Here is a 23,369-nt window from a genome sequence, read left to right on the forward strand (position 1 = left end):
GGAATTTATAATTTGTTTATAATTTCTTCCTTCTGCTTTCCTTTGGTTTGCTGTTTTTTTTTTTTTTCTAATTTGAAAAAACAGGATGTTTAATTCATTCTCAACATTTTATTTTTCACTGAAATAAGTATTTAGGGCTATGAGCTTTCTTCAGAGGACCACTATAGCTAGATTCCATAGATTCTGATGTGCAGTTTTAAATTTTTCTAGAAATTCTGCAATTTTGGTTTATATTTCCCCTTTGCCCAAGTATTTCATAGTTTTTTTTTTTTTATTTCAAGATATAAGGGCAATTTTGATTTTGGGTTTTGTTATTTTGCTATTAATACCTATTCTTACGGCATTATTTTTAGAGAATGAAATCTGTTTTATAATTTTGGAATTTACTGAAGTTCACTTTTGGTCCACTATACGCTCAATTTTGATAAATGTTAGATGGCACTTGTAACAATGGCATACTCTATTGTCAAGCTCAAAATTTGATATATATTTATCAGACTTACTATATAGCATAAGTCTTCCATATCATGATTTTTTGTCCACTTGATTTCTCAGACTGAGAGAAGTGAATTAAATTCTCCTAGTATTAAGGTACTTCTACATATTTCTCCTTGAATCTTTTGTAATTTCTGCTTTGTGAAAGTTGGGCTGTTATTTGGTGCACTGTAACTTCATTATGAATTACAGTCTTGTAGAATATAAAGTGTACTTCTTTGCCTTGCTTATGCTTTCTGGCTTGAATACTACCTTGGTCTATTAAGAGCATGACTCCTACTTCCTTTTTGTTTTTATTACCCAGTATGCCTTTGCCTATCCTTTTATTCTTAACCTTTAACCTATGTTTTAGCTATCTCTTCTGTATAACATAGCATTGGATTTGGTCTGTAATCAAACGTGAACACCTTTTTTTAATAGGTGAGATAAGCCCATTTACATTTATTCATATGTTGGGGCTTAATTCATGTTTTTTTTCCTCTTTTCTTTTTTTTAAGCTTCTTTAAAAATTTTATTATTTTTTTATTATTTCAGCATACTATGGGGGTAAAAATTTTAGGTTACATATATTGCCCTTCCCCCAACCCTGAGTCAGAGCTTCAAGTGTGTCCATTCCCCAGACAATGCGCATCGCACTTTTTCTCCTTTCTAAAAAATTTATTTTAATGTTCCTGACATTTAGTAGGATTTGTTTCTTTGAGTGACCATCTTTATTCTTAAGTCTTTGGACCTTGTTTCTTTACAGTATCTGTTCTCCTCTATGAATAAAAAAATAGTTTGTACCCGCTCTTCTTCTCTGTACCCACTACCCAATTTTAGGCAATGTTATCTTTTACTTTTGTACTCCTCAATATGCTTAAACTTCTGCTGCTTGATTTGTCAGATTTAAATTATATCCATTGACTTCCAACTATATGAAAGAATCAAAAAAGTTATTCTATGTTCTATTATTTCACTTCTCATTTTTTGTTAGATGCATTATTTCTACACTGTCAGAGTATAAAACATTTAGATATTATTGTAACACTTACATCCCCTTTTTCTTAGTTCTATAGTTAAATTCAATGCTCAATGGTAGTCCTTTTGCTGATGTTTTCCCAATAATCATTTGGTTCATTGAAACTTACTCTCCCACCTGATTAATAGTTTGGGTGATACAGAACTATAGGTACAAAACCAGACAAAATTAAGGGGGCCCTCAACATAGGGCATAAATTCCATATAGGAGCACCACCATCTCTGGGCATAGGTACTCAATTTACGGAGACTTTTATTTCAACACTGGGGGCAAGTTCTACAGCTGCACAAACAAGAGGAGGAAGCAGAGTAGGAACAGAGGCAAATTGTTCAGCTGTTTACCCCAGTCAATCAACTTGATTTCTTTCCACTTTTGCTCTCCTTACCTACTCCTCTCCTTATCTACTGATTTTCTCTGTAGCTACCTTGTGAAGAATCCTCCCATCTCCACCTCAGGCTTCATCTATGCATTGTTTCATCTGTGGTTCCTTCAGTGTTTTTCCATTCACCTTCTATCTTCTAGAACTTGAAAGTATTTGATCCACTAACATTGTCCTCCACCCCCATTCTTAAGGCCTTTATTCCTTTTTGTATCCTTATGGTTACTTCAGTGATATTTAAGGAGAAATAAGTGTGCTCACTTGTCATCTTGAATCAGAAGTTAGATTTCCAACATTCAAATTAGTAGCTCATGATTGGTGAGAGAGAAGGCATTCCCATTGCACAGATGCAATGTATCTGTTATTATTTCAAGAAATAGATATTTTCCATTATGGATTACTAATTCATGTTCATTTACATTTTTCCAAAAGTATAGTATTTTATTTTTACCACAGTTATTTGACTCCAAATAGTCAAGAGCTGACAGTATATGAAAAACCTTGTAAGTTGTAAAGCATAATATAAATTGTGTTTGAGTAAAAAGAACATGGAATGAAATAAAGCATACCTCTGCCATGAATTAGAGGAATCACTTCCCCTATCTGAACCCCTATTTCCTTGGCTATAAAATGAACCCATTAAGTGAGGTTAAGGCTCTTCTACATTTAACAGTTTATGAATCTATATCTTTTATGATTTTTGCCAGGTTTATATTAACCTAAGGAAAAATGCAAACATTTCCTTAGACATAAGGTAAATAAAACAGCATGGTCTCCATTCTGTATAGGTTTATGGAATTCCTAATCATACTAGAAGCAGTAGTGGTAGTACTGAAAAGCAAAAGCAAGCCTCCTCAATTTTTACTATAATCTACTTCACAATCCACTAAGTACAATCGCCAAGCCTCCAGAACCCTCAGGCTGTAGAGTTCAACTTAGACTTTTATAGGAGCTTTGACAGTAAGCAGAAGGCCCAGGGATGAGATTTGCTATGTCAAAGAACAAAGAAAGATGAAGAAGCAACTTGAATGAGTATGTTTGTTAAGATTTAAGAAAGTAGGATGGAGAGCTGCTTGGCCTAGCAGGTGGTCAGAGGGCAGGTGAGGCAGATAGTGGTCTCCTGACTTATCCTCTTCTCTTCATAATTATCCTCATTTTATTTAGATAACTATACCACCCATATGTAGCACATGTACTTTAGGGGAAACCAACTCATCACTAGTTCTAATAGTCAAGCATATGTTATGGCTCAGTGAACTATAATCCCACTCACGAAGCATAGTTTCAGGTTAATGGATGACCACATAACTTACAACCTACAAGACACAAAGAAGTTTTCTGGGGGCATCTGAAAAATTCACTTGCTCTCCCAGAAACAATCAAGGCTTGTTTTCTCTACATGGAGGTGGGCAAAGCACACATACTCCCAGGAACTAACTTTAACTTAAAACTGATATCATCTGGAAGGCAAAATTGAGGGATGGGAAGAAACAAAATTTTTGATTACACCATAGAGCTTATAGGGTATATCAACCCTAAAACTTCCACACTACCTTCAAATTCACCTTTTATTAAGTAAACTTGCACAGAATTTTCTTTTCCTTGACAACTGGAAATATCTTCATATATCAAAGATACAAAGGCTCTTGATTTAAAACACAGAAACTTGGAAAATATTCAAGAGATAAGGCCAAACTATGGTTAAATCCATATTCTTAATAGAAGTCATTGTTACATGCACTTACTCTGAGGCTGCAACTATTCATGAGCCAAGTTACAAGGACGTGAACCCTTAATGTACTATTTTAGAAGAAATGATAATGTAAAAATAGCTATAAATGGGTGAATATACATTCCAGTTTGTTCAGAGCAATCACAATTTACCCTTATTGTCCTGGTATAATTATTATTTTTTTGAGTTAGGGTCTTGCTTTGTTGCCCAGGCTGGAGTGTAGTGGCATGATCATAGCTCACTGTAACCTCGAATTCCTGGGCTCAAATGATCCTCCCATCTCAACCTCCTGCATATTTACAGGTGCATGCCACCATGCCTGGCTAATTTTTTATATTTTTTATAGAGACAGGGACTCATTATGTTGTTCAGGCTGGTCTCAAAACTCCTGGCCTCAAGCCATCCTCCCATCTTAGCCTCCTAATGTCCTAGGATTATAGGCATGAGCCATGGTGACTGTCCTGTCCTGGTATATTTATTAATAGCACCCCATCACACTCAAGTGTCCAAATTTATAGAGTTACCTTGTCTCTAAAGCATGTTTTTGGATTTGAATGTAATTATCTTCAAAAAAATAACACTAACTCATGGAAATGCCCAGAGACCTGTAAAACATAAGAGGATTCAGTCATTAATCTCTGTGACTGGTTTCATAAAGAAGTGGTACCAGGGAAAATGTCTGTGCCTACAAAGAATCAATAGTCATGTGCCATTTTTATTATATACACATTATTGTAATTTCCTAACTACCAAACTGTTGCTATAATGATGGATGCTCAGAGGTCACACAGACTTTCATAAGAAGAATGACACAGTTCTTATGAAGCCATAGCAGGCAGCAAGATTTGAAACTACTAGCAGGCTCTAAATTAAATATATATTTCTCCTATAATCTGCCACCATATCTAAAATACCTCTGTAGTCCATACTCATTAATTTGGGTTTTAATTTCTTCTTTAGTCTTCTATTAAACTGGACTAGTACCACACAGGCTATTAATGACAATACCTAATCAGAAGAGAACTGGCATCTGGAATCACAGCTCCCCAGGACAGAAGCCAGACAGAGTTAAGAAGTGATGAGAGATACCTGGTACTAAACAAGAGGCTCTGCTTAGGGTATTCATGGCCCTTCTAAGCCTCTTAAGTAACACATGTCATTTATATCTTTGTGTTCCTCAACAGAGAATTCTACCTTAGAAGTCATGCAAGCTTGAAAACCAATCATAGCTAGTGCTTGTTACTGCACTAGCACTGTTTTTAAAGATACATCTATGTTCATTTGGCTTTATGATGCTGTGACTTTTATCCAAACACATGTACTAATTAAACAAGGCTCAGGGGTGAGGTAAACATACATTCTTGTTCCCCCAAATGTCCCATGTACTTTCAGCGTCTTTCGGCACAGATGAGGTAGGGTTGGGGCTGCAATGTCATGCCCAACCTAGGCTTTAGATTTGGAACTAGTTCATGTGGAAAATGCAAATGAAATCGTTGAAGCAATGCTGTAAAAAACAAGAACATTTCCATCCGAGCCAGCTGTTCTCCAAGACAGTGTCTTCTCCCTAAACAGAAAAAGCAGATATAATAATTTTTAAAAACCCACTATATTTACCAAATTTATGTCTAATATTTGGGTGCCATTCAGAAAATCCGGAATTTAAAGAAAGAGGAAATTATGTTTATAAGCTTTTCTTAAATCACAAAGAATAGAAATTGGCACTCAGCTCCCAGAACCCATTCCTTTACCTCCTTTTGTCAGATCATGGACTTTTGTATCCCCCATTACCTCTGCACCTTGCAACAGAGCCTAAGATATGCCATGAAAGATCTAATTTAAAGTGTAACATTTTGTTCTTATAGATTTAAGAGAAGCCCATTTCATTTCAACTGGCTGAATGTGTATTCTTTTCCAGTGAAGAGGAAGAGTTTCTCGTCTATCTTCCACAAATCTTGTGATCTGTGTACTTTTTCACAATGAAAGCAATATTTTCCTAGTTGGAGATGAGGTAATAAAACTGGAAGCCAAGAAAGCTAGTTTCTAGTTTTACTTTAAGTTTTGGTATCTTTCCTCTCTCCAGCTCTCAGTTTCTCAAGCTGTTATTAACTTTTTGCTCTACAAGTTTTGATTATAGGCCAAAAATCCATAGGCAAAAAAGTTTCAGAAGAAGCCAGAGCTTTTCAACTGTTTAACTCTAGGTAATAAATTAAGGCTTATTTTGAGCAGAAATATGTATTCATTACCTCTAATGAAATTATTCTCTACTGTAAGAATCAATGCTGTATTTTCAAAGTTGGAATATTTAATTCTATAACAGGATACTTCAGATTAAGATGTTACACATGATGAACCATTGTTATACTTTATTCTAAAGCTAGGCCCATGACAGTTCTCTTACCTAGGGAAAAAGGAACCAAAGCTTCCTTCTTGGCAAAATATCCATTGCTGTCCAGAAATCGTTCAGGATAGAACACTTCTGGGTCTTTCCAGTACTTTTCATCAAAATGCACAGAATAAAGATTTGTAATTACTGTTGTGCCTTTAGGAATGGAATAACCACGTACAACTGCATCTTTAGAGGTTGCATGGAAAATCCCTAATGGAACTATATTACAGAATCTTAAAACTTCATGCAACACTGCCTCAGTATAAGGCATTTTGCATTTGTCGTCCCAAGAAGGCTTCCCACTGGGGCTTATAATTAAATCAATCTCTTTCTGAACTTGTCCTGTGAGAGAAAAAGTATTCAAGTTATTATGCAATTCTTAGAATTATATCTAAAGTAATTTTCCTTTGGGATAAAACAAAGGATAATTTATAATAAAACAATCTGACATGGGTACACCCAGATTTATTAATAGATTTTTTTATTATCTGGAAGGTTCTATTTAAATATATGGCATATATCCTGTACTAACAGTAGCCAATGCTCTGGGTAACTCTGTTGTGAAAAACACATCAAAAGTAATAAGAATAAAAATTAAACAAGTCTAGAATTGGGGTATTATCACTCTCAGCAAAAAGGAAAATAGAAAGCATAAAATTAATTTTTTTGATTTAAAAAAGCCAGGGTTCAGTTCCTAGCTCTACCACTTCCAGACACTCAGCCTTTTTCCTCATTTACAAAGTAGGCATAATAAGACCTATCTCAGAGGTTTTTTGCATGAATTGAGATAACAGATTTGAAAACTCTCTATAACTATCAAATATTTCTCTTTTTGGTTAGCATAGCAGGAGTTCCTACAGAAAATGTTTTGTACACAGCCAAAGACTCTAAAACACGTATGAGCCCTACGTGTAAGAACAGACCCTGAGATCATCAAGAGAATCCTCACCTTGAATGTTAGGATAAAGGGCCATGAAAAGAATTGCCCACCGTAGCACATTAGTTGTTGTTTCAGTTCCAGCAATGATGAGTTCACCCACTGAGAAAATCAGGTTTTCTTTGGAGAAAGTAGATGATGGGTCATTTTTACCTTGATCCATCTCATCTAAATAAGCATCAACAAAATGCTGAGGTAACTGAGGCTTTCTGTTGACTGAAGCTTTCTCAATAAGTCTAGAGAGAAAATCATAGACTACAGCTGCATTCCTAAACAGCTGTTGATGTTTCCCAAAAGGTAAGATGCCAATCCATGGAAAGGCATTATATAGGAAGACTGAGGCACTAGCAGCTAATTCCACATTTTCACGAAATAACTCAATCATGTGCTGAAAATCAGTGTCTTCGTAAGTGAATCGTTGTCCAAAAATTATCTGATTGGTTATGTTTGAAACAGCATTTGTTATTAATTGTTTAAAGTCAAAAGGTCTACCTTTGTATGTTTCAATAGCATCAATGAAAAAATTAGTTTCTTCTAAGATTTTAGATTCAAAAGACTTTTGTCCATATCCAAAATAACGAAAGCTATTTACAGCTAATCTTCTGTGATTGACCCATCCTCGGCCATATCTGGAATTGAGTAAGCCTGAAAAAAAAAAAGCATTAAAAATATTGTATATTTCCTACTGCCCTATATCTGGCAGCTGAAAATGAAAATACGATGGAGTAAAAAAATTTTTTCCAAATGGTTAGCCTGTTCTTCCCCAAATCGTCCTTCTATATTAGTAGATGGTTGGGTCCTGTTCTCTGCTACTCATTAGCCATAGAACATTATTATAAAAGATAAAGCTTATCTACTCTTCACCTGGGAACTAGCAGATAAGACCTATAATTCTCCCACCACAAGAAGCCAGCCTGTCTTCAACCTGGGTCGAATAAGCCCAGGTGACTTTATTATTCAACTTTTACTAGATGCCTGATGTGTAAAAGACAAATGACTGCATGTTCTATGGGCAAAGTTTTATCTTGGACTAAACAAACACCTGAAAATCATCCTTCTATGATTAGAAATTTTCTGCTTAAAAGAGAATCAGTATTAGAATACAAATTTTTTCCTGTTAAAGGCATATGATACACAACAAGGTAACTATAGGAGTAGGTAGGGTAGCCTGCATGAGTTGTCAGTGTACTAGAGATGCACAAGTCAAGAGAAGGGCAAACAAGAAGCTGAAACTTTTCTAATGTTGGCATTGCTTATCTTAAAATTTCAAAGTGTCCACAGTATATCTGCTGTTCTTATGTGGCTACTATGGAAAATTTCCCCTTTAAATTAACTATCAAGGAAGAAACTCAACATCTTTAATACATATACTTATGGAACAAGTACTTTACTCAAAGTTTCATTCATTACTGGGACATAGGTTTACCTATGATGAAAAATGCCTTGTGTACATGAGGTGCATATGAAATTTATATTCCAGCAAGTTTTGTGCAACAAATTTTGAATTTGGAGCTTATTAAAAAGTTAACCATATGTAACGGGGTCTTTACTGCTGTGCAGCAACCTATATTCTCATGGTTTTCTTTTCCATACTCCCAGATGACTATCAATTCAACAAAAATTCATTTAATATGTATTTATGGGATACATACCATGTTCCAGGCCATGTTTTAAGTGTTATGGATACGTCAGTGAACAAAAGAGGCCAAGATCCCTACTCTCATGGAGCTTATATACTAGTAGGAGAGACAGACAAAACAGTAAATAAATAAATTATATAGCAAGCAAAAAGACATTGGGTGTCCAGGGAAAGCCTGAGAAGGTGACATCTGACTAAAGAATTACAGGAGATGATAAGTCAGATAAGCAAATACCTGGAGAAGGATGACTTCAGGTAAAAGAAACAGGTAATGCAATGGCATTGAGATGAAAGCAAGCCCTAGAGAAATGTGTGTATGTGGGACACAGGTATAAGAAAGTATAGAAGAGCACTGTTCATCATAACCCTACACTAGCCAAGCTGCACACCTGGGCACGGGGCTGAGCCCAAAAGGCAACTTTTTTTCCCATTTATACAGTGGGCTAATGGTGACCATGATCTTCCAGTTCCAAGTTCAGTACCTATGTACCTTAAAATAACACATAATTTTCCACCTATTTTTCTCTTGTTTTCAGAAAATCTTAAGTTGAATGCTTATTTTATCTCTATGACAAAAATAGTCTAAAGTATAAATTTATAGCTTTGAAAAATATATACCATGTGTCAAATATTGCTCTGATTATCTCATCTTTCTTTTTCATTGTCTCTTTAAAGGTCTTCCGTTATAACTGTGGTTTCTTTTTTGGCCTGTTATTTAGAAGTATATTTAAGAGGCTGGAAATTTGCTTTTTATTTATATTATTGCTTTCAAGTATCATTATATTCTGGCCTGAGAATTCTTTAAAGTTTATGCTTTCTTTGCAATACTTGATTTGCTTTCTGATTTAGTATAGGATTTTATTTTTTTCTTTTCAACCAATATCTTTATTTTTTCGCCCATGTAAGCAACATATTGTTAAATTTTTCTTTGAAATTAAGTGTGAAGCTCTCATTAAGTTAGTGAATTTATTAATAGGACACCACCATTGTAAAATTTCTTATACTGTTATTAAAATTGTATCTGATTTCAACATTCTATTTTAGGTTTTTTGTTCCTGCTTTCTTCTTACTGATTTTGTCAACTTCCAGCCTTTTTCCCTTGCTGCATATCAAATTACCCAAACACTGATCAACACTAAACCGTACAGAATGTTAGTCCTCTATACAAATCTCACAACTATCCATTTATATATCATAGTGATTAGTAGTTAAGAAAGACTACTTCAGGTTCTGTAAGCTTATAAGCAAAATGATACTAAAAATGTCAGCAAGTACTCAAGACTGGCTTCAAAAGGGCACTTTGATTCATATATGTGTATTCCTAACTTGTTTCACAAAACCTATAGATACTATTAAATGCTCATTCCTAAAAACGTTATTTATAATATTTATCAGAACTGGATTACAACAGAATTTGCATGCATTGGTCTAAAATGAGTGTAATGTAGCCTGAAAAGTCCTCAAATACTAGCTTCTTTAAGTATAGAAACATAATACCTTCCTGTTAATCAGTAAAAAAGAATTCCAACTCTATGCACTAAAATTACTTAAAATAAGAAATGTGATTTAAAATAATTTAGTAAATTACTAAATAGGTGAAAATAAACATACCTCCCATTTTTGTCATCTTCATGAATAAAGGAAGACATGGTCTGTCTGCAAAAATTTCACTTTGATGAACAAGGCATTCCTTTACTACATCATAGCCATTTAGAACCACAGTTGATATGCCTCCAAGATCTAAACTGAAGATCTTTGATAAGAGAAGAAAAACAACATTTACATGGCAGAATGCATGGAGAAATATAACCATGGAAATCTACAAGCACTAAGACCAGCTCCCCCAGTATTTCTTTCTCAACTGACAACATTTAGAGTGCCTTCCCCCTATAAGGCATGTCAAACAGTGTGATTTCATTACTCTATTCAGTGCCTGAAGTCATAATCTTAGCAATCGTATAATGAAAACAGTACTGGACTCAGGAGGCCTGGGTTCTAACTTAAGGTTTGCCATTTAACAGATGTAAGACTCTGGGCAGAATGCTTAACCTTTTGGGGCTTCAGTGTTGCCATAGAGAATATATTTCATTTAGATGCTCTTTTAAGATTCATTCCACCTCAAAACATTCAATGATATCTAGGAATCTTCTTTTATTTCCAAGATGAATGAGGAAGTAGCACCATCTACAGATTATTACTCCAGCTTAGGTTAGGTAAGGGATTGTCAAAGTCTTGAGGGACAACTTTGAAGTATAAACATATTGTAACTAGGCTCATTTGTATTTGGCTCTCTGAATTCCATGAAGTTAACAAAGAGGGTCCTAAGGGAACCTGACCTTGGAGGAAAGGCATTTACCACATAGGCATTGGTAGCTGCCCCTTAGCTAAGGGGAAGGCAAAACAGATTATCTACCCTATGCCTTGCTGGAGTGTCTAGCAACTGCCAAGTGCCTCACCTCAGGTTCACCTGCAATGTCAAACCTCCTAGTCTAGTCTAGCTAACCCAGCGTAAGAACCTAGTCCAGCAAGAGAACAATGTTATCAGTGGGATGCAAAGATTGCTTATTGCCATCCTCTCAGGGGTTGCCTGAGAGCTTTTTACAGCCAAAGAACTGAGACAAGCCTTACCATAGCACACACTACTTCAAAAGAAAACAGGATTAGTGGAGAACAAAAACTCAGCAGAAACAGTTTATCAGTAAAGGTGATAAAAGAATCAACTAGCTGAGCAAAAGGGCTACCAGAGTCTTTTGCAGAAGGATGTACGCTGCCAAATGAGCAGCAGCTACATCCAGAACATTGGGGAAAGAGCATGGAATGCCTGCCATAAGCAGTGATAGTCAAAAATGGCAGTGGAAGAGTTTTGAGCAAAAGCGAATGGCTACCAGGTGACCAAAGGGAAGACCCTTTCAGTTCTGAAAGCAGTGACATTAAATTCTTTTCCCCTAAGTGTAATTTTAGCAGAGATAATAAAAGATGGCATTAATTAATAAGAAGTAGTCCTGATACAGGAAAAAAAGACTAATAGATGATTTCACAAGGAAAGACCCTGACACTGAAAGGTGTTCGTATGAAGGCAGGACAGAGAACAGATGTATTTCAGGGTAAAGCTTCAGGTTGTGGACAACTGCTTTTCCATTAATGGAGAATTCATGCCTTTCAAGCATTTTAAATATGACAATATTTATAAATGTGTTGTTTGGAGGAATTGTTTAAATTCTCTTTCCTAATTTTCTCTTCAGGATAGATTCTTTCAAGTAATTTGTAGTAATGACTGTGTTGACTTCAATTTTGGAGTGTAGTAGCTATGTTAAAGATTAACTATTTGGTCTCATTGAAGCCAACACAGAACTTGCTGCTGTGTTTTTTCTTCAGTGATAAATAAAATACTTACAGAATTTGAAAAAAAAAAATCAAATTACACTGGCTTATGCCTGTAATCCTAACACATTGGGAGTCTGAGGCAGGCGGACTGCTTGAGGTCAGGAGTTCAAGACCAGACTGAGCAAGAGCAAGACCCTGTCTCTACCAAAAATAGAAAAAATTAGCCAGGCATAGTGGCATATGCCTGTAGTCCCAGCTACTTGGAAGGCTGAGCAGGAGGATCAGTTGAGCCCAGGAGTTTGAGGTTGCAGTGAGCTATGACTCCACTGCACTCTACCTGCGGCGACCAAGCGAGACTCTGTCTCAAAAATAAATAAATAAATAATCAAGGAGGAGCCATGATGACATGAGAAAGTTGTTATATAATCTATCAAGAATTTGAGATAATCCTCTATTTGAGGGTAGAAATGGAGAAATTTTTACTTGGAACTAGTACCTACTCTGGTATGTACTGTTTTCAAAGACTTTTGATAAAAGTTTATGCTTCAAATTGTGAAAACTTATCCTTAAACTGCTTTGATCTATGGAAGGGTCCAAGATTAGGCTGATATATTCTTTGATTTTCAACAATTTTTAGTACCTATTATGTGCTAATTATGATGCTGGCAAAGATGTAAACAGAAATACATGAAACACTTTCTTTGCCTTCTAGAAGTCACTCTATAATCTTCAAGTCTCTTCCTCTCCCCCAAACCAGCTCTACCCATAATTTTTCACTATTTCAGTTAATGACCACTCCATCTCCTCCTTCAAGTTCTTCAGGCCCAAAATCTTGCAGTCACCCACGCTGACTCATTATTTTCTCCCAAACCCCACATCCAATTGCTCAGCAGTCACGTTTTTTCTACTTTCAGAATATAAACAGAATCTGACAATTTCATATCATCTCCATTACTGACACTCTGGTCCAAGTCACCTGTATTTCTCCCTTATGTTATCACAACAGCCTCCCAACTGACTTCCCTAATTTCACCCTTGTCTCTTCATGGGTCACTCTCAACATGGCATACTCCTACTTCATGGCCTTTATGCTTGCTCTTCTCTCGGTCTGGAATGTTCTTCCCCTTGATATTCCTATAGCTTGCTCCTTCATTTCCTCTAAGTCTTTGTTCAGATGAAATCTTTGCAGTGAGGCCTGCTCTGACTAACCAATTTAAAATTTGACTCTCTGGTGCTCTCCATCTCTTACCCTAGTTTATTTTACTTCATATCTGTACTCTAACACTGCAGTCCCCAACCCCCAGGCCCTGGCCCAGTACTGGTCTGTGGCCTGTTAAGAAACAGGCCGCCGTGCATCACTACCTGAGCTCCGCGTGTCCCCACCCCCATGGAAAAATTGTCATCCATGAAACCAGTTCCTGGTGCGAAAAAGGCTAGGGACTGCTGAATTACATCATTTACTTATGTTTATACTGTCTTGTCTATCTTTCCCCCACTAGAATATAAGCTTCATAAGGGCAAGGATCTCTGTTTTGTTCACTGATATATCTCCAGCACCTCAGACAGTGCATACCATATGACAATTGAAAATATATATTGAATTAATGAATAGTGGTGGAGACATACATTTAAGCATATCACAACATCATAGGCTAACTACTAATAACAGACAAATGTGCAAAGTGCTGCTAATGAAAACTAATAAGGGATTGCCACACTTTTCAACCTTTGCTTGCTCTGTTTTCTCATTTGGAATTCCTTCCCCGACTGCCGTACTATCCTAAACATGCCAAGTCTTTAGGGATCATCTCCACAAAGCCTTTCTTGGTTCACTCTTTCTATTTTTCTCTGCTTTGAACCACACAGCACATGCTTAGAAGCTCCCATGGACTTATTTAACACTACCTTGAAACAGAAACATTCATATTCTTGTCTTCTGCCTGCCTGCTAAATTATAAACTCCTTAGAAGCAGTGATTTCATCTTTTCCATCTTTAAATCCTCCACAGAATCTCACTCAGCACCTTGCATAAAGTTCTCAATAAATGCTTGCTGTAAAAATAAATTAATAAGCTGTCAATTCCACTTGCTTTGAAGTAATTATTTTATTGTCCTTAAGTGCATTACCTGAAAAGAATCTGATAAAGCCACTTGTATCGGCTTTGCTAACTAGGGAATGCCTCTTGAAATCTAGATTAAGGTTTAAACATTGCAGAAATTTAAACATTCAGAGTGAATCTCTAAGGAAATGGTAATTTTCGGTGTGATACATCTCTAAGATTGCCTTTAAAATGAATGTGTTAAGTCCTTAGGAAAGTTCTTTCAAGAGTTATAAATGGGAATTGAATTCACAGGCTGTATAAAAGTAAGTGTCACTTGAAGTGATCGGCATAAGCATAAAGTCTAGGTTTTTTTCTGTGAGCACACATCTCCCATTAAAAATACAGTAAAAAAATAAAATTCTATTTACAAATAAGTCCTATAAACTTTCCACAACCTTTCAGAAGTACAGGAGGTAATGGTCTTCTCTCACTTCTGAAAAGGTATAGTATTTTAACAATTTATACCAACTGTGAGACTTCATCAGAATTGGGAAATATCGCTACGATAATGGGAGGTTTCACAACTAGGATAAAGATCAAATGTTGCTATAGCTTAATGTGTTTGGTGACTATCAAGTCTAAGGCAGAGTCAGACAAACAATGTCTACTCTTCGATGCATATTCTTTTCATTTTTGCTTCTTTGTTTTTCCTCTACCCTTTTTGCAGCTAATAGCACAGTTTAGCCCTATTTGATTTGTAATAGAGAACCCTCTTTGTAAAGAACCAGGGCCCCTCAAACAGTGGTACCAGCAATAAAACTAGTTACTCATGCCAAATTCTTCTCCTAAACCAGATCTATCTCAAGATGACAGTTTTCCAGTACATTTATAATTTAATTTGTAACCTATTATGATAGGAGACAGATTGCCCCTGCCTGAAAGGAATAGTCATAGTAAACACAAAGTGCCTCTTAGTTCAAATATTTATATATGAAAAACTTGATTCCCTATTCTCAGAAACCATTTCAAATAACTGGCTGAAAAATACCTTTAAATTTATAAGCTGAATAAATCTGCATATAGTAACCAAGAACATATATAATAACCGAGAATATTTGAGTAACACTTTATTGTTTTCAGTTATTAGTCTCATTACCTAGAAGAGAAAAAAAATTAAGATTCAGAGGTCAAGTTTAAGCTGGCAGAAGAGGACTCAACCTCCACTCTCATGTTTTCACATCTTATGATTTCTCTATGATGCTTTGTACCAACACACCAAAAATATCAAATATATTTAATGAAAATCGTGAAAAATAAACTCAATTCCTATAAAGCTGGAGGGTGGAAAACAAAATCTAAGAATTATCTAAGAATTATCTAATTCTTACAAGAATTTTACATAAATTATATAATTCTTATAATTTTATATAATTATTCTTATATAATTCTTATAAGAATATTTTTTTAACCTAAGTTCAGCTTCCTTTTAACAATGCAACCATTAGTGAGCTGCAGAAACCTAGAATAATTCTTGTAAAAAATGGTTTAAGTAAGGATTTAAGCGTCAACCTGAAACACCAAAATTGCCAAACAGCCCTGCATTTTTCCTTCAAAGCACTTGCCACAGTTTGTGGTTGATAATTAGTTTTCTCTCTCCCACTAGGCTGTTAACTCCTTAAAATAGGGCTGTATCTGCCTCCTTCTTGTCTTCATCCCCAGCATCAGGCAAGACCCTGGCTGGGTGTTACAAATAAATGAATGTAATTAAAAACAAAACAGGTGAGCTATGGCTAGGGCTCTGGAAACTTCTGCCTCCTGAGGGCAGGACACCCTTCCAAACACAGGCGCGTGTTCTTGCCTTTTTCCTCTGTCAGCGAACAGCTGTGTGGCTTTCTGCCAGTCATTGAGGATTTCTGTCCTGTTTTCTCCTCCGTAGTCAACAAGTTGGCAGTGAGACTGGCACACAGTAGGCGCATTACGAGTATTTGCTATGAGGATGTTCCCGGCCAGCCGGAACAATACCGCTCATTCTGTGCTGTAGCCTCCCGCTCTCCCGCACCAGTTTTTAGTCATTAATTCATTCACGCTTTCACAATCATTTACCAGCGCCCGCTTCTCAGCTAGGGGCGTTCACCCTTAATCCTCACAGCAAACGCCTAGACCAGTCGTTCGTCACTGGCAAACATCGAAGAACCTCCTATGGACTAGTAACTCCGTCCTAGAATTCAGAGCGCCGCATGCAGCCCCTGAGAGCCGCGGAAGTGAGACCAAGGGCTGGCGCCCGTCCTGGGTTAACGCGGTGGCGCGGCCCGCGGGCCACATGGCGCAGGCGCGGGAGCGTGAGCTCGCTGCGCGCCCGCCCGTCCGTGGCGGGAAAGTCCGGGCCTGACCACCTCAGGCCGTCGGCCCGGAATGGGGCACCAGCTGGGGCCGGGCTCCCCCTGCAGGGGACACTGCGTCACGGACTTTCCCCTCCCAACCCGGGAAGCGAGCTTCCCTCAGAGCGCAGCCCGAGAGAGGTCCTGGCTACTCAGGCCCAGGAGCGGACGTTAAGTCCCTCCGGGAGGAAGGCCCGGGCCAGCCCAGAGGACAGGACGGCGGCCCTCCCTACCCGCGGCCCGTCGGGGCTGTACCTCGCCGTACACCTGGCTCTGCTTTCTCATGTAGACATGGGGAAGCTCGGCTGAGGCGGCCAGAGAATAGATGTTGCCGATAAATGGCAGCCCCGGCGGCCCCGGGGGGAAGCCCATAGGCCGCCTGTGCTTCAGCTGCAGGCGGACCCCCAGCGCGAAGAGCAGCAGGAAGAGCGCGCCACCGAGCGCCGCCGCGCACGCCTCAGCTCCCACAGGTTCCCACATCGGGCCGGGCTGGGGCTGCGAACCCACCGCAGCCTTGAGAACGCGGCGTTCCCTGCAGCCCTGCCGCATTCCCATTGGCCTGATGCCCTGAGGTCCCGCCCGCGCTCCATGGCTATTGGCTGGCTGAATGAGGGCGCTCGGGCCCCTAGGCAAGGCTCCCTCCTGGCTTTGCCCAGCTCAGAGTCTGCTCTGTGGAGGAGGCTGTCACCCTTTGGAACTGACGTGAGCACCAACCTGACAAGGCAGGGCGTCTGGAGGCCCTTTTCCAGGATGTTGACACCAGCGCATTGGAGATGTGTCAGGACAGCCTCATCACTGTGGTAGGCGAATCGAGCCTCCCTGAGGCCAGCCCTTTCTCAAAGTTTCGTTTTAAGTATCTGGTCCGCTTATTTCGGAGCAGGGAAAATGGAGGGATTGTTAACACTGTAGTCCTCAGCTAAACCTGATCAGAATGTCCATTAGAAAATTGTCCCATCAATACAAAAAGAAAGTAATCTTACTACTTTGTCCTGTTTTTCTCCTGTTGAGGCATTTTTGTATGTGATCTTTTAAGAATTGTGATGATTGAGCAATTTATTTCTGTGATTAACTCAGTTTACCGACCTTTTAACCCCTCTCTGGTCCTTCCAGACTGGTTACTTATTGGTAATCCCAGAGGACTCTTGTCTGCAGTTGCTCAGGAATAGTACTTACTATTCAAGCTTTCTTCCTTCACTTTCTAGTATTAAGCAACCGATTTCATATTGTTTTTGCTGTAATTTAATTTTATTTCCTTTAATTCCGCTTTTATTGTTGTTTTCTACTGGACAATTCCTTGCAACACAGGACCTACCGAGTTTGAGACTCTCCTAACAGCTGCCCTCTAATTGTGATTTAGCAGTGGCATGAGCTTTATGGTCCTCATTAGTTTAAGCCTCATTCACACAACCATGAGTCTGCGTCCTAAGCAATGGAGATACATAGATGAATAGGAGCAACAAAGTCCCAACCCTCATAGACCTTACCTTCTTGTGATACGGTAGAGCAAAAATCACGCAAATAGTTTTAGATAATTATAAACAAATGAAAATAGAAGTGTGTTATAGAGAATGCGTGGGGGATGGGGAGATTCTTTAGCAGGTGAGGGATGTCAAGGAAAGTCTCATTAAGAAGATGACATCTGAGCTGAGATCAAATGATAAAGAGGTGTATTATTAATAATTCCCTACTGCTGCTGTAACAAATGGCCACAAATTTTGTGGCTCAAAACAATACAAATGTATCTTACAATTCTTGAGGTCAGAAGTCCAAAATGGATCTCCCTGGGCTAAAAAAGAGGTGTTGGTAGGGCTTCGTTCCTTCAAGAGACCACCGTAGGGGAGGATCAGTTTCCTTGCCTTTTCCAGTTTCTAGTGGCTGCCCATGATCATTCCTAGGCTTGCATTCCAATTCCTTCATCCTCAAAGCCATTAACATCAGGCCAGATCCTTTTCACATTGTTATCTCTCGGATTCTCTCTTCTACCTCCCCCTTCCACTTATAAGGATTACTGTGATTATATTGGGCCCACCTGGATAATCCAGGCTATTCTCCCCATCTCCAGATTGGCTGATTAACTATCTTAATTCCATCTGCAACCTTACTACCTTTTGTCACGAAACCTAACATATTCACAGGTTCTGGGAATTAGGATGTGGACATATTTGGGGAAGAGAGCATGATTCTGCCTACTACAGGTGGGAAACCTGAGGAAGATCTGGGGAGAAATATTCCAAACAGGAAATATCAAGGGCAAAGTCTCCTATACTAAGCAAACCCTGTCCTCTGGACTGTTTGCAGTTTCTCTACAACTCCAGTGCAAGGACACTTGGGGATGAAGTCAGTAAGTTAGTTAGTCACAGAGTTTTTCTGTTTAACTGCTATGTGGCCATCCCCAGTGTCTGAAGTTACCACCACAGGGTATGTTTCACAGGATCTCTAACATGGAATAACTACCTACTGTCTATTACAAATGCCTGATATATTATCTTTAGAAATTCCTTAAATTGCTTATTAATCAAGAGTCTCCTAGTAAAATGGAAAAATAATTGTGAGAGATCATTTCTAGACTTAGTCTCTAATTTCTTACTAAAGGCCAGTGGAGATGACAAAGGGTGGATATTGGGACTGTAAGTGAGGACAGTGATGCTGAGGCACCAGGAGCTGGGCATATCGAATATCACCTATGGGATGCCCACGGTCAGCCCTGCCTTCTCCAACATCAGGCTTGCTGGGCCTGCTCTGGCCACAGCTGTTATGAAGTACAGGTACTCAGTTCAGGAGTGACCCTCTTCCATCATTTATTCTCAAAAAGAATAGATTTTTGTTCCAAATATATCCTCTAATTCACTTAAATTAAGGAGCATTCCTTTTTGGCATTCTTCCTCTGGCTACATTAGCAAAGGAGAGGTCAGGGTTACCCCTGCTACAAACCCATCTGACTGACAACATTGATGAGATGTCCCCATCCCAGCCTCTGGGGGTTAATGAGAGGGGGTTCTCCAGAATAGCTGAAAGTCTTTCAGGGCACAGAGCCTTCCCTGTAATGACTTATCATGTTTTCTCAGTGCTTAGCAAAAAGAAATTGCTCCCGGCATTTCTCCTCCCTGCATTTGCTCTTTGAGTAATAGAAAACGATCAATAATGTTTGTCTGTGGCTTTTTATCATGACAGGGATGTTTGAGGGGGAACAAGAAATGAAGGATTCCATCTCCAGTATGCAGGGTGCAATGGGTGAATACCCAGCACAGGGCTCTGTCGTTTCTGTTTGCAGAACAGTAACAGCAGTGGTGCTGTGCCCGATTGGGAACCTCTTTCTGGGCCTTCGGGAACTGTCCCTCCAGGACTCATCCTGAGAGACAGTGTTAAGTGAGAGGGTCTCATGGGCTCCCTGCCAGTTCTTGGACAGCTGCGGCCTTGGCCTGGGCCCTGGGTGTTCTCTCTACAGAGCTCCCTCAACACAGAGTGATGTTGCCAGCACAAATGTGCCTCCTTGCACATTCCATTATGTGGCCTTTGTATGTTCCGTTATGTGCACTCTCAGTATGTTTCATCAGAAGAGAAGGGAGAGTTAAGAGGAAGTGCCAAGCTGAACCGTATTGAAACCTGAGGGAAAAGGAAAAAAATCAATAATACTGATCCTGCTTTATTAAAAATGTGATATCTTGTTCATCATGGATTTCTGCCTCAATTTTGATCTTAAACTGTTGCATTAAAATATTATCTTGATGCTGAGCTTTTTGGTGCCCTCTTAAATTTTGTTCCTGGAGCAAATTCCTCACCTTGTGAGCTATGGTACCCAAATGATGATTTTGATTACAAAGTGGGGTGTAGGAACTGGGCTTGTGTACTTGGAATGTCATGGTGCTTTTAAGAACTAGGCACTGAGGTGCGGTTGGCAGACCAGGAGCACCTCTGGGTAGGATTTGAGGAGGAGCCTTATGAAAGTCTCTTTTGGTCACTTAAAAAGTCCTTCCCACCCTGTTGCCTGAAGTTCAGTCTTTACAAATTAATTTATATGAGTTAAACATTCTCCAAAACAGGCTGAGTTGGAAAATGCAAACCCTAGTGGCAGGAGAGTACAGTGATAGGAAACTCCTAAAACTGTGCTTACGTGTGAATGAATTAATTTCCACATTTGGAGGCAGGACAGAATGGGAAGCATGATGACACTGATTTGTTAGAAGTGGTGGCATGGTGATGATGATGGTGGTGGGTGTGGGGATTTAAGAAAAGCATGCGGAAAAGGAAAGGAGGATGTCAATGAGAAACTTCTTTTCCGTCACAGTTTTTCCAAGCACTAGATGGAAGTGAGAAATCACATTTCTCAGAAACAGGAGTCATTCCTGCCATGTCCTAGGGATACTCAGCCAACCACCCCCCTGGACCACATTCTATTCTTGACATCTTGTATTCCTTTTCTCATATTCAATTAAAATAGAAATCTAAAAGTAGATGAACACTTAGTGACCATCTTGTTGTAGACCCTCTTCCAAATATAGTAACTGAGAGTCAGAGGAGGTTTAATGTCTGTCCAAGTTCACACAAGACAACACCAGTGGAACCAGAATTCTAGGCTCTGGACTTGCCATGTGTTCCTTCAGTCATTCATTACAAAATTATTGAGCACCTACTAGATTAGGTGCTGAGGATATCATGGTGAAAAAAACCAGTCTGGAGTTTACAGTCTATTGTGGGATACAAACATCAGTCAAATAATCACAAATAAATTTCTTATTACAAAATTTATGTTTTCTGAAGCAAAGAAGTTCCTATAAGCATATATAACAAAGGAAATGTGATCAGTCTTGAGGGTCAGTAATTGTAGTCTGGAGCACAGAACCAGTTTTATACCCAGGGTCTTATCTTCCCCATGATCATGTTCACAGCAAGTTTTACTGAAATTCTTCCCTAGCAACTGGCCTTAAACGTGACATTGAGTGCCAAGTAGGAAGGGAAAGGAAAGTAACAAAATCCTTTTAAAAATTCATAAATTTTATGAATTTATGAACCAAGAGATACTTAAGGCCTAATTTGAAGTCTTTTTACTTTTGCAAATGATTTTCATAAATATTCTTATATTGTGCTTCTGAAGACAGTAGATTTGAAGAAGCAAAGTAAATATAGATTGAATTGTTATTAGAGATAACCACACAACAATTCCAGAAATGACATCAGACAAACTCATAATGAAAATGGAAACAATATTTATAAAATATAGACATAAGAAACCAAAAACCACAGCAGTCTGAGATCATGTAGGGTAGGGAATATCAATCCCACGCATCGCAAAACCTGAGGGCATGACATGTAGGACAGCAGGACATATTAATTTATGTTCTCAGTAAGTGAACATCCTCATCAAAGAAAATTAAAGTTACTTTAAGAAAATTCTAATTTAAAAGGATGCAAAAGAAGTGTGTAGTATATTTTTGAAAGATTTGGCTAAGTTTCTAAAACAGAAAAAAAACTCCTAGCACTTGAGGAATTAACTTGAGTTATCTAGAAAATGTCCCTCGGGAGCCCTAATATCCTGACAATGATGATGAAAGAGGCCTCACAGCAGTGGGTTGCCAGTTTAGCGAGGATCCCCTGGCCTTTCTCTCCCTGGTTTTGTAGGAGTCAGTGTTCTCAGATGACACAAGAAGAGAGTCACCTGGACTTTGCCTCTGAACCAAAAAAATTTTTTTAGTCATTGTGGAACATAAGTTAGGAAATTATTTGATGTCATTTGTGGAGATTTTCCACCTCTCCGAGTAAACAACCTGAACCTGTATCTGGATACTATATCTTGGACCATCATACTCAGCCCATTTTCTCCAATAATCTTGAAAATATCTTTTGGTCTTCGGAAGGGACATTTGCAGGTAGTTGGTGGTACAGAAGGTTTATTTCTCTGGGGGTTTGGAGACCAGCATTTTAAGTATGAGATAGAGATTAGAGAATTTTCTGGGCCGGCAGGAGATGAAGGGTCAGTCAGACTTCCTATAGGAATACCTATCTTCCTACTTTCTGCCTATCCTCAAACCTGCTGCAGACTACCTTCCTTGGAGAGCCTTATCCAAATGCTCTGGCACAAAATGGCCTTGGCCTCTGAGCCCCTCTAGCATTTACACTTCCTATCATTTAGCTCAGCATGGATCTTGCAGTACTTTCTCTTTTTCATTAATCATTTCATAAGAATGACCCTAGCTTTTGGGAGGGCGGGATCCAGTATTATTATTTTCCTGAACCCCGACACCCTAATACATGGTTAAGCAGAGCATAGGCCTGAAACCCATGCTGGATGATTGGCTGGATCTACCTGGGATAGTCTCCCCTGTCAAGACTCCTCCTTAGAAGACCCTCTAGGAAGAGTATTTGAAGCCAATTTGTGGGCTGTAACAAAAGATGGGTTTTTCCCCTAGGGGGATTCTTCAGGCAACCATGTTGGGAAGCTCTCGTTTACAGTAAGACACGGTGCCATCCACAGAAAACTTGTTCTCAGAGAAACAAGGGCCCAGACACAATGCAGGCCTGTTTCAAAGAAGCAGGAATAAGCCCTACTGGTCTGAAGGGCATAGTACTCCTTACCTCTTTTTCCTATGTCTTCTGAGAATTGTACATTTCTTTTATCAGGGGGATAGAGCAGTAATTTCCTGATTATGCCTCATACCACAATGACACCTTGCACCTCTTAGCTATACTTCCGGAAGGCATAGAATGACCTTGTATTATAGAAAAGTAGTGTAGGGTTAACATGACACAATGTTTATGGCAACTTCATAGAATTTCAAAATTGGAAGGAACATTAAGAAGCATTAAATCCAAAAGCTACATTGTACAGATGTGGAAGCTGAGGCCCTAAGAGCAGTGGTCCCCAACCTTTTTGGCACCAGGGACCAGTTTCATGGAAAACAATTTTTCCAAGGATCATGGGGTGGAGGATGGTTTCAGGATGATTCGAGCGCATTATCTTTATTGTGCAAACCTCTCTGCTAATGATAATCTATATTTGCAGCTGCTCCCCAGTGCTAGCATCACTGCCTTAGCTCCACCTCAGA

The 23,369-nt window shown here is 38.8% G+C and overlaps 1 protein-coding gene across 2 annotated transcripts; it reads right to left on the minus strand.

Annotated features, from left to right (window-relative positions):
• Nucleotides 1-4,129: 4,129 nt before the first annotated feature.
• On the minus strand, nucleotides 4,130-16,901 carry CYP2R1 (cytochrome P450 family 2 subfamily R member 1). Of its 2 annotated transcripts, XM_069469628.1 has the most exons (5): nucleotides 16,585-16,901; nucleotides 10,198-10,339; nucleotides 6,960-7,592; nucleotides 6,023-6,352; nucleotides 4,130-5,188 (listed from the first exon to the last, which is right to left on the minus strand). In XM_069469628.1, the coding sequence occupies exons 1-5, from the start codon at nucleotides 16,882-16,884 to the stop codon at nucleotides 5,013-5,015; spliced, it is 1,581 nt and encodes a 526-aa protein (XP_069325729.1). In that variant the 5' UTR covers nucleotides 16,885-16,901; the 3' UTR covers nucleotides 4,130-5,012. The 2 variants fall into 2 exon arrangements, with proteins under 2 accessions (XP_069325729.1, XP_069325730.1); XM_069469629.1 differs by lacking the exon at nucleotides 16,585-16,901 and having other exon boundaries at nucleotides 6,960-7,183.
• Between the last annotated feature and the right edge of the window lie 6,468 nt (nucleotides 16,902-23,369).

Source organism: Eulemur rufifrons, chromosome 6 (genome assembly GCF_041146395.1).
Source record: "Eulemur rufifrons isolate Redbay chromosome 6, OSU_ERuf_1, whole genome shotgun sequence".
NCBI classification, from domain to species: Eukaryota; Metazoa; Chordata; class Mammalia; order Primates; family Lemuridae; genus Eulemur; species Eulemur rufifrons.